We start from the raw sequence: 11,018 nt of genomic DNA, 5'->3' as shown, positions 1-11,018 counted from the left end.
GAATCTTAAGTATGTGATGAACATCACTCCTACTGAATATCTGCTTTGAAAGTGTTTCATATGTCTTCTTATTTGTGTAGTATAATTTTTTTTTTTTTTTTTTTTGTGAAAATTATGTGCATATTTTCTTTAAGAGCTAATCAGCCACTGAGAGATGAGGGTTTTAAAAAGATAGTCGGCCACTGATAAAGTGTCAGATGAAGGAACAGAAAAGACAGTGAAAGACGATGCAGTTCATCTCAGGAGGAGTATAGGCCTGGTGCCGTCTATTTCCTTCATCATCGGCGCTGTGGTGGGCAGCGGCATCTTCATTGCCCCCAAAGGAGTGTTGATGAATTCAGGCAGTGTGGGATTGTCCCTGCTGGTCTGGGCTCTGTGTGGCATCCTCTCCACTTTCGGTGAGGAACATCTTCAGTGCTTACAATAACTTTTTAATATTTTATTATACTTGTAGAATTTCATTTATTCATTTGTTTCAAAGCTGAATGTTCAGCCACATTACTCCAGTCTTCAGTGTCAGTGTCCCGCAGAAATCATTCTGATCTTTTTTATTAACATCAATGTTGACATTTTTTTTTTTTGCTGCTTAATATTTCACACTGCTATCCAAATGTTTGGGCTAAACAAGATTTACAAGAAAAATAAATACTTTTGTTTAGCAAGGATACATAAAATTGATCAAAAGTGACAGATATTTATATACAAAATAAATAAATGCTGTTCTTTTTATTTATCAAGGAATCCTGGAAAAAGTATTTGTCAGGGTTATGTATTTTTGTTCTTGCATCTTGCTCTTTTAGTTTAGCCTTTAACATGCCTTAGTTACTGATTATGCTCACCTGTCCATTATTAATCACCCAAAAATGAAAAGTCTGTCATCATTTACTCAACCTCAAGTTTTTACTAACCTCTATGAGTTTCTGTTTTATGTTGAACACAAAATAAATTATTTTGAAGAATTATATAGTAACCAAACAGTTAACAGTAACCATTCCATTGTGTATAATAGTATATATATATATATAAGTCAATGGGTACCGTCAACTCTTGGTTAACAATCCAAGTTTAATCCATTTTTTGACATATAGCATGTTCTTCGCAGGAGCATTATGCTATGCTGAGCTGGGCACGAGCTTTAGGAAATCAGGCGGTGATTACACTTACCTTCTGGAGACCCTGGGGCCCCTGCCTGCCTTCCTGCGACTCTGGATTGAGTTCATTTTCAATCCAGTGTGTGTGCATGCAGTGTTTGTATTTTGCTGTGTTTACAGAACCGGAGTGAGTCCAATCAAAATGTCACTTCAGACCTGCAGTGGCCACATACGTGTCTCTGGCTTTTGGTCAGTATGTGGTGGAGCCATTATTCATGCCGTGTGCTGCTCCAACAGTTCTGGTCAAACTCGTCAGCATGCTGGGAGTCAGTGAGTGACATTACTTTATTGATTACTTTAGTTTAGTAATCTAAATTTGTCAAAAAACCTACATATGATGTTGTAAAACTATGATCTGTTCTGCCTAGTATTTGTGGTGGCAGTGAACTGCTGGAGTGTGTCGATGGCAGCACGTTTACAGGTCTTGCTGACCTTCATCAAGATGTTTGCTCTGATTCTGATCATCATCCCAGGCATCATGGCTCTGGTCAATGGTGAGAGACACCTGCTGTTTTATCTTCTGCAATACAGTGTTCCTTTAGGATTACTCTGGAATTTTTCAAACAAAACATATATTCATTTTACTTCCATAAACCTGTGTTAGAAATTGAAAAGAGGCTACGTTTTTTTTTTTTAGAGACCAATCTAGATCAAGTCTTGAGTAACAATTCGTAAAGCTTCAGTTTAAAGTCTTGTCAAACAGAACTGAATGCAAAAAGTATCATTTTAAATCTCTTAAACTTTTCAAAGGTTTTATTCTTGTACATTATTTTTTTTTTTAGACGAGAGGGAGCAAATAGACTTGATATTTCAATTTTTATCTATTTCAGGGAAAACCGAAAATTTCCAGAATGACTTTGATACAGATTCTTTATCTCTGACCAAACTGCCTCTGGCCTTTTATTCAGGTCTTTATGCATATGGTGGATGGTGGGTATTAGCAGCAGAGTCAAACATAAAAAAAAGAAGAAAAAAAACTCAATGAAGGGATATCCAATATAATGTAAAAGTGTTTCTTTTTGCTTACAGGTTTTATTTGAATTTCATAACTGAAGAGGTTATTAATCCAAACAGGTATTCAGAAGTTCTTACATTGCCAAATAGTTTACTTGACAGCATGTGTGTTTTTTTATTTTTTATATAAAAGTTCTTATATATTCCTATTAGAACCATCCCATTGGCCATCATTTTCTCTATGGTGACTGTTACCATGTTTTACATGCTGGTCAATGTGGCTTACTATACCATGATGACCGCAAATGAGTTACTGATGTCCGATGCCGTGGCAGTGGTTAGTAGAGGTCTTTGGAGATGATATTACAGGCTTTAGTTTGGAGAGTAAATGTCAAGACTGTGCTCTCCTTAATACTGCAGACATTTGCAAGTCGGGCTCTGCAGGGTGTAGCTCCAGCAATACCAGTATTAGTCGCTCTTTCCTGCCTTGGATCACTTAATGGAGGATTTTTTTTAGTGTACCCAGGTAAGGATCTTAGAAACACAAAGGCAAAAGATGATTTGGATCTAAAGGTATGTTTTATCTTTGTAGTAGTCTTTGACTTTGACCGGTTAAAAGTTAAAAGAATAGTACACTCAGAAATGAACATTTGCAAAAAATTTACTCACTAAGGCCATCCAAGTTGTAAATGAGTTTGTTTTGAGAAATGTATCATTACATCAGTTGCGCATCAATGGATCCTCTACAGTGAATGGGTGCTGTCAGATTGAGAGTCCAAATGGCTGCTCAAACGAATAATCAACAGGACTCCAGTCAATCAGTTAAAATTTAAGTGATAAGCTGTGTGTTTGTAAACAAAATAATAATTAAGTCAGTTTTCATTTTAAACCATTGGGTAAAATTGAGTCTTCTATCCATTGCATTCTCTAGTAAAAAAAATAAACAAAAATGAAATGTAAAAAAAGTCTTCAGAAGAGAAATATGCACTTGTTAAACCTGTTTACAAGCAAAAAAACAGTCCAAAACAGTTCTAAACAAATGAGTGGGTGGATTTTAGGATCTACTTTTCCACTGTAGGAAGCATTCTTATGAATTATGGACTATCAACCTGAAGCAACGATTTAAAGTTAAAACACCTTAATTATGGATTTGTTTGTTACAAACGCACAGCAACTCATCTACATCTTGGATGCCCTGAGGGTAATTTTTCAGCAAAAGTAAAATTTTGGGACTACTATTCCTTTAAGATTTTATGACTCTTTCTGCAGGATGTTGTTTGTGGGAGCCAGAGAGGGTCACTTACCGGCTATCTTCTCCATGATCCATATCCGCAGACAGACACCACTGCCAGCTGTGCTATGTTTGGTACAATCACATCCATTCATCCTTTTCTCCTGGTTCCTTAATACCTGTTTACGTTTCTCCTGATGTTTGTAGTATCCTCTGGTGATCATCATAATGGTGAGAGGAGAGATCTTTCAACTGATCAACTTTGCATCCTTCTCCCGTTGGCTCTTCATTGCCTTGGCCACCTTAGGAATGATCATCCACCGCTACAGATTTCCAGATCATCCCAGACCATTCAAGGTCCATTTAAATGTCTCATTACCGATTTATTCATAGGAATTTGCCACTGTATTAATTAAACATTGCGTTGACTGTGTTCAGGTCCCTCTAGCAGTTGCGGTGATCTTTACCACAGTGTGTTTCTTCATCGTGGGCCTGTCCTTGTATTCGGACCCCTGGAATACAGGCGGCAGCTGTGCCCTCACATTATCAGGAGTACCTGTGTATTACCTGACAATCAAAAAGTCATGCATACCCAAACGCTGGAAAAAAACCTTCAGTGAGTAACATTAACACAAAATGCATTTATTAACCTAAAGAAAATTAACCATGGCTTTACTGCAAAAAACAATAACAAAAAGAACATGGTTACTAAAGTTAAAGCATGGTAACCACAAAATAGCATGCGTTTGCTAGACTAACCATAGTTTAACCATGACATTTATATAGTAAAACTTTTGTGATACAAATGGTAAATAGGCCAAAAAAAGGTTACCACACATTTGCTATACTAAAACCATGCTTAATTTCTGTAAAAGTAAAAGCTAAACATCCATTGCTATAGATTTTAGATGAAACAAGGCTTTAAGGGATCTTTACAATGGGACTCACTTTTAGTTTTTGTCTACTTAAAGCCTTTTTATGGAAAGATGTTTCGTCAGCTTTAAAAAAAAATCTGATCATACTGCATTTCTATTCCTCAAAGCCTGGATTTCATTCCAATAGATAAATATGGCTCTACTACAAAGGTTCAGAAAAGATCCAATGATTGACCTCTACTTCCTCTTGTGCAGATTATTTAAGCCTTCATCTGCAGATATTCCTGGAAGTGGCTCAGCAGGAAGTTCAGACATACTGATGGAGCTTCACCAAACTACAGACCTGAGTGTTGCAAAGGGCATCAAAATTAATTTGAGTGGTGTTTGCTATTACTATTAGACCTAACCAACATAGCATCAGCATCGCAAAATCCTTGCACCCTATCCATTATTGCAAGCATCACTTATATTTTAATCTATCTTATATTCAAATCAAAGACAGTACTATGTCCTGGGAAGTCACACTGTTGGGTTAAAGGGATAGTTCACTTAAGAATGATTTCATGTCATTCCAAATCCATTAGACTTTGGTTAATATTCAAAACATAAACAAATATACTTTTCATGAGATCTGAGATGTTTCTGAACATTAATATAACAAAAACTTTGACGATCCAAAAATGGCCTAAAATGAAGCATTTTAATGCAAGTCTTCATGGGAAGAGATATGATGGCTTCATTTTATGACCTATCCTTTTAAGGACCATTTTGTAATAATTCACAAATATGTTTGTACAAAACATCCCTTTATTCTCAAAAAGAACATACAAACGGAAGAGAAACCAAATTGTATGCTTTGTTGGAAATGACATGGGTGTTTCTGGTTAAAGACTGCTACATCAGTAAAAAAGCAGATAACTTTTATATTTTAATACAGTCTTCAAAAATAGTACATCCTTTTTCTTTTTTTTTCATTTCAATGGCAACGGGTCTGAATGGGACATTTGTTTGTATCACCAAAATATTTGTGAAAATAGTTAAGAAATGTAGTTGATTTTTATTACATGACCTTAAATTCTTACAGAATCCAAGTATCAAGGCACTTGACAGCTTCTTAAATGTCTGTGCATCAATGTACAATTATTAGTAAATAGTACTTAATTTTTAATGTTTGTGTAACATCTGTCAATCATTTAGTTTTTGTATATTTTTGACATTTTGCTGTTTTTACATTGGAAGAATGCAATAATATGAATGTATCATGAATTAACAGCTACATTTTGATGGTAGTCTACTAAGCATTTAGGAACTCTGTGCTTGCTCACTAATTACTCTTTATATGCAAATGAACATAAAAAGCTTTGTAATTCATCACAAATCTCTTTGAAGTCTCATCTTGATCATATCCAACATTCAGAAGAGTCTTAAATCGTTCCTAATAGCAAAAACAAATGAATGCAAAAAGCAGCAGCAAAGACGAGTCACTATTCTGAAATGCTTGTAACCATGAAAACACATTATGGATGTTATAAATGGCTCCATTCTCTCCAGATGAATAGTGGCAAATTCTAGTACAGTGCAACACTTACATGACCATCTGCAATTAACAGACCACCATTAAAGGGACAGTCCACCCAAAAATGAGAATTCTGTCATTATTAAGTCACCCTCCAGTCATTCGAAACCTGTGTGAGTTTCTTTCTTCTGTTGAGGATAAAAGAAATTCTAAACAATGTTGGTAACCAAATATTACAATGGCTACGTCAACTGTTTGGCCACCAACATTCTTCAAAACACATTCTTTTGTGTTCAACAGAAGAAACTCAGGTTTGGAACAAGTGGAGGGGTGAGTAAATGACAGAATTCTCATTTTTGGGTTAACTATCCCTTTAATTCGAATGGCCGTTTATTTTGTCCCCAAATTCTCTTTAAAATATGTTTACTGTCAGTCTATCTGGCTAATCAAAGGTGTTCAAAATCAATCCAAAACAAAGAAATGCTGTAAAATTGGGTAGTGTAATTTAATTAATCTGGTAAACCTGTATGTTCACGTATAATACACTCTCTCTCTCTCTCTCTCTCACACACACACACACACTCATATTTATATATTACAACTTGTGCAAATTAATATTATCGAAGTACATTCGTCACTAACAGTTTTGTTCGCAAATAAAGGCCTACACATAAAAAACACAAACATGTACAGTAAAACGCAGTGAAATAGCATTAGAAATTAAGAAAATTCTTAAGAGATCAATTGCAAGTAAATATGAATCAAAGGCAGTGAAGGAAATGTAAGCAGCTCGGATAAAGGAATTGGGATTCACTTCAGCTCCGGGATAAATTGGGACCAGCTGATGTTTGCCATGCCGAGGTCATCATCCTCCAGGTTGGGGAAGCTGATATCCACTAGGATTTTACTCAGGCTGTCATTCATGGTATCCAGGACAAAGCCTTCGGTGAGAGAACGGTTGGCGGCACCCTCTTGCAGCAGCTCTCTGGAGCAGGTCGGAGTGGAGCGTCTTGGAGAAGTTCTGGAGCAGGTGAGCAGCTCTCGAGGGGAGCTGAAGAGCGGCAACTCTTTGAAAGGTGTGATGTTGAAGCTGAAAGGCGTGTGTCCGTGCCTTTGCGGGGTGAGCTGTGGCCCGCTGGGCGTACGGATTGGGCTGAAATCCAGCACGCCTCCCTTCCTGACTGGAGTGATCCTCCAGGGCTCCAGAACTGTGGGAAGCTTACTGGGTGTGGATGAGGAAGGGTGGCTGCTCTTGATGGGCGTTTTAAAAGTGTATTCTCTGTTTGGGCTGTCAGGGTTGGGTTTACAGGAGAGCTGGGGCTCTAGATCGTGAGTGTCTTGGAAGGTGGAGACATCGGAGACCACGCCCGAGTCAAAGAGAGTGCTGTCGGGGTAGAGTAGGACGGGTTCCTCGGTGGCTGGCAGGACTAGACGCTGTTTGCGGCGGGAGCTGCTGTTTTCTTGCAGTCTGGTTTTGCAGGGCAGAGCTTCCGGAGCCTCAGGAGTCACAGACATGCTCACAGGCTCCTCCTTTATGTCCTGAAAGCTGGACGCACACACCACCACCGAGCTCACGTTGCTCTGTGAGACCTTTCACAACACACACAAGTATTAAACCAGAACTTACTCTAATTAATTTCTACACACTTCTTCCAAGATATGAATTGTCAAATTAAAAATTAAAAAAACACCATAATTGATTTGTTGTCTGCACTAAAGTGGACTAAAATAAACAGGCTTTATATTAGGGGCAATCCAAACCCTTATTGACTGCTCTAAAAAGGTTTACAAGCCCAAAGCCACCTGGAAGTCAGCAGAGGTAAATGAATGACCATCACAGTCTGATTTTAGCAAGATTTTCAGTAGTAATTCCCAATGTGAAATGAATGGGTGAATAACATGCAACCAAATAATTATGGAAAAAATCATTTTATAAATGAATAAATAATAAATAAATCTCATCCATAGCAAAGTATTAACACATAATGGTCATGTTTGCTGTACTGCATTTACAATTACTCAAAAAAAAACCTGCATATATATATATATATATATATATATATATATATATATATATATATATATATATATATATATATATATATATATATATATATATATATATATATATATATATATATATATTACAGTATCACCACTGAGAAAAAAAAAATAGGTGTAATTTTTCTATAATATAACTTTTTTTTTCTTTTGATGAAATATGACCTAGGGCATTTTTTGTGAGATTCTTTCATATAAACATTTAGGGTTTACCTTAGGGGCAATCCGGACCCTCTTGCTCGCACCGCTGGAGCGGGGAGTGGAGGAGCTCGGAGCGTGTGGAGGAGTGGCGAGAGCCGCAGGACTGGAGGAGGGCAGGAAGAGCGACCCACCCAGAGGAAGCTGAATGGGAACCAGGTACGAGTCAGTCCGAGGCAGAAGCGGCTTCATCTTCCTCTCTGAGGACGAGCAATAACGAGATAAAACGACTGTCAGGAAACAAACTCTTCACACATGCAGAGACATTCATCCCTCTCATTCAGACAACACTCACCTGTGCCGCCCATGGCAGGTATGGCTTTCTTTAGCTCCGGAGGACCTCTCTTCTGTTGCTACAGACCACAAAAAAATAAATAAAAAAAAGACACTTCCTTTACTTTCACATAAAGTGTGGCATTCAATCTAGCTGCAGTCTCAATACTGTCTGCCTTTTTGATGACTCTCAGATGATTAAAAGAACAGAATAAGTGAAGATCTCAAGCTGAACATTCTTCCTTCTGTCTGACTGTCCCTGAAATAAAATAAGTGATTCCTGGAGAAGTAGAGAGGCTGGCCCCTGTCTTACGCCCTGACGATCTGCCATGAGAGGATGAAATAGGAGGAAAAGGGGTCTTACTTGAATGAAACCAACTTGTGGGATCTGAGGGCAAGTGGGGGTCACTGGGCCAACCAAAGGCTGTGGGACGAGCCAGGAAATGAAAGATGACCACATTTGAAGCACAAAATCACATATGAACACTATAGCACAGTAAGTGATACACACCTTGTATACTTGGTCCAAAGTAAGACAGCGGTTTGCTTCTGGTCGAATCGTCCAATAGGAGATCTTTCCATCGAGGGATGTCTCCCGGACAAACATGTCATGCAGTGAGAGATTATGACGTATGGAATTCTAGCAAAATAATTTAATCAGCACTCAGAAATCGTACAAGAGAGGTTTGGGTAAACTGAAACTATACTAGTTTTACACACTACCTTCCATCCGGGTTTGGCAACATTTCTGAAATACGGAAAATGGTCCTCGATCCAGGTGTAAATTTCCTTCAGGGTCATTTGTCGGTTCTTCTTGCTGTTGATAGCAAACTGGATCATAGCCATGTAGGAATATGGGGGTCTCTCTGACAGAGGGTCCTTTTCCTTTTCTGGAGCTTTGGGCTGCTTATAAGAAAATAAACTATTTTTAACAATGAAAATAAAAAGAAAGAGCAAAATATAGAAGAAATGTACAAAAAATAAAAATTATTTATTAACCAATTTGTCAACCAATTTTAATCATATATATGTATATGACATTTTTTACTATTATTTATTCAAGTTCATCAAGTTTTTTTATTTACAACAATTAAACAAAAAATGCTAAATCATAAATTAGAATGAAAGATAAACATGTTTTTTTTTTCTCTAATTTCCAAACCAAATAAAAAACAACAACTTTTAGACATCTCTGATCTATAATGTGCATTTAGAAAATAGTGAAGGTGAATTTAATTTCATGCCGACTTTAACGTTGTGTACCTGATGACAGTCACTTGGATTGTCTGTGCTGGTGCATTTTTGGTTTGACTCAGATCCGAGCCCATCAGAGCTCATTTTTCCCAGCCAATGGATGTTGGTCAGACTGTCATCAAGTGGGAAGCACTCTGTCTCCTTTTTCACTGATATCACAGCAAAAGAACATTTCAGAAAACACATTTTTCAAAACATCAACAAGCTCAGACTTAGCCTCATCCCTCACCTTTCTGGAGATCGCCCTTGGGTTCTGTAGATAGACACCCAAGGGTTTTGCTCTCCTCCAAACTGGTGCTGCCACTGAGCAGGATGAACTTGTTTCGGCCCTGAGGGCCACACTCCTTTCCTTTGGCCGTCAGGGCACTGATGATGCTCTGCAGATCGGCTGCTTTCGGGATCACCACCACCTGAGTGTCCGGCATGGTGGGGTGGTCCATCATGCGGATGCCATCGGGGAAGCAGCGGGCGATGGACGGGGTCGGGGTGGTCTTGCAGCACGGCCCATCTGCCTCATCACACCCTGCATCAGATCCACTCTTCTGAAATGGCAGCTTCCTCCTCTTCAGGATAATGGGTCTCCTTGGGCTCTCTCTCATTGTTTGCTCACAGCAAAAATATCTGGCTGATGACTGTCTGCATATAAAACACACAATAGGTCATAATTACATCTAACTTAAAAGTTTTTTTTTTATCTTAAATACAGTACACATATGAACTATTCAATTACAAGAAACTAACGTTAGACGCTTCGCGAAATCACTCATACAAACAATAAAACAACACAATCTTGATTCAAAAGCAGATTAAGTGTCAAAAGAAATGCGTGCACGTAAAATATATATTAAATACGTAAAAAATATCATATATATTTGCAGATCTTGGCCAAATATACCGATAAGAAGGTCTGCTGATAAACGAACTTTTTGTCTAACGACTCTTGAATGACGATTTTAGTTCTAGAATATAAAATACCGTTACAAACTGATTACTTTCAATCTGACCCATCGTTACTATTATTGTTATTAGTTTTGTTTGACAGATCGTTCAGAAGCAAAAGATTTCGTGAATAGCAGGTTTGTCAAATATTAATGTAAAAAATAAAATAAAAGTGCTTTTATTTTTACAATTATCTTAAAGCGTTCATCGTCGTTTTAAACATTAGAGCTTGCTGTCGTCTTCATATTTAATATAATTAAAACAGTAAATTATTTATGTTTAAACGATCTTCCTTTATCTGACATGCGGCCGATTCGTCTAACTTATCCAAATAACCTACAGTACACGGCTAATTTATTAAAAATACAACCCAAATTAAATAATAGGAAGCGGATCAAACCTTCATATCATGTCAGCCGTGCAGACGGTGCTTTATTGGCGTTAATCTGGCAGTGTTGAGTGATAAAATGTACTTTAATGGGGATGAATGAAAAACTCAGTTCCTTAGACTCCTGTGCGCATTTGATGAGATTTGAATTTTGGCGCAGAGCAGTGTAGCGCTATGA

At 37.6% G+C, this 11,018-nt stretch overlaps 2 protein-coding genes across 4 annotated transcripts; one reads left to right on the top strand and one right to left on the bottom strand.

Moving 5' to 3' along the window:
• The first annotated feature begins 331 nt into the window (after positions 1-331).
• Positions 332-4,661, top strand: LOC127956574 (cystine/glutamate transporter-like). The gene is made up of 11 exons (XM_052554605.1): positions 332-398; positions 1,284-1,421; positions 1,520-1,645; positions 1,982-2,081; positions 2,181-2,225; positions 2,319-2,442; positions 2,526-2,623; positions 3,354-3,471; positions 3,544-3,693; positions 3,775-3,952; positions 4,467-4,661. The coding sequence occupies exons 1-11, from the start codon at positions 332-334 to the stop codon at positions 4,529-4,531; spliced, it is 1,209 nt and encodes a 402-aa protein (XP_052410565.1). The 3' UTR covers positions 4,532-4,661.
• A 339-nt stretch (positions 4,662-5,000) lies between these two features.
• LOC127956970 (forkhead box protein M1) lies at positions 5,001-10,997 on the bottom strand. Of its 3 annotated transcripts, none has more exons than XM_052555301.1 (9): positions 10,853-10,997; positions 9,743-10,149; positions 9,523-9,662; positions 8,983-9,165; positions 8,771-8,899; positions 8,624-8,683; positions 8,282-8,339; positions 8,002-8,186; positions 5,001-7,317 (listed from the first exon to the last, which is right to left on the bottom strand). In XM_052555301.1, exons 2-9 carry the CDS (start codon positions 10,110-10,112, stop codon positions 6,538-6,540), a joined length of 1,905 nt encoding a protein of 634 aa, XP_052411261.1. In that variant the 5' UTR covers positions 10,113-10,149; positions 10,853-10,997; the 3' UTR covers positions 5,001-6,537. The 3 variants fall into 3 exon arrangements, with proteins under 3 accessions (XP_052411261.1, XP_052411263.1, XP_052411262.1); XM_052555303.1 differs by having other exon boundaries at positions 8,983-9,162; XM_052555302.1 differs by lacking the exon at positions 10,853-10,997 and adding an exon at positions 10,641-10,756.
• Between the last annotated feature and the right edge of the window lie 21 nt (positions 10,998-11,018).

Source organism: Carassius gibelio, chromosome B4 (assembly GCF_023724105.1).
Source record: "Carassius gibelio isolate Cgi1373 ecotype wild population from Czech Republic chromosome B4, carGib1.2-hapl.c, whole genome shotgun sequence".
Classification (NCBI taxonomy): Eukaryota; Metazoa; Chordata; class Actinopteri; order Cypriniformes; family Cyprinidae; genus Carassius; species Carassius gibelio.
Note: the sequence above shows the minus strand (reverse complement) of the source record. Positions and strands in the feature narration are given on the sequence as shown.

Coding starts and splice junctions, on each gene's coding strand:
- LOC127956970 (XM_052555301.1), bottom strand. CDS start 10,112: ATGAGAGAGAGCCCAAGGAGACCCATTATCCTGAAGAGGAGGAAGCTG. Junction 8,900..8,982: donor TTGCCAAACCCGGATGGAAG/GTAGTGTGTAAA, acceptor TTATTTTGCTAG/AATTCCATACGTCATAATCT. Junction 8,684..8,770: donor CTTTGGACCAAGTATACAAG/GTGTGTATCACT, acceptor CTCGTCCCACAG/CCTTTGGTTGGCCCAGTGAC.
- LOC127956574 (XM_052554605.1), top strand. CDS start 332: ATGAATTCAGGCAGTGTGGGATTGTCCCTGCTGGTCTGGGCTCTGTGT. Junction 3,694..3,774: donor ATCATCCCAGACCATTCAAG/GTCCATTTAAAT, acceptor GACTGTGTTCAG/GTCCCTCTAGCAGTTGCGGT. Junction 3,953..4,466: donor ACGCTGGAAAAAAACCTTCA/GTGAGTAACATT, acceptor CCTCTTGTGCAG/ATTATTTAAGCCTTCATCTG.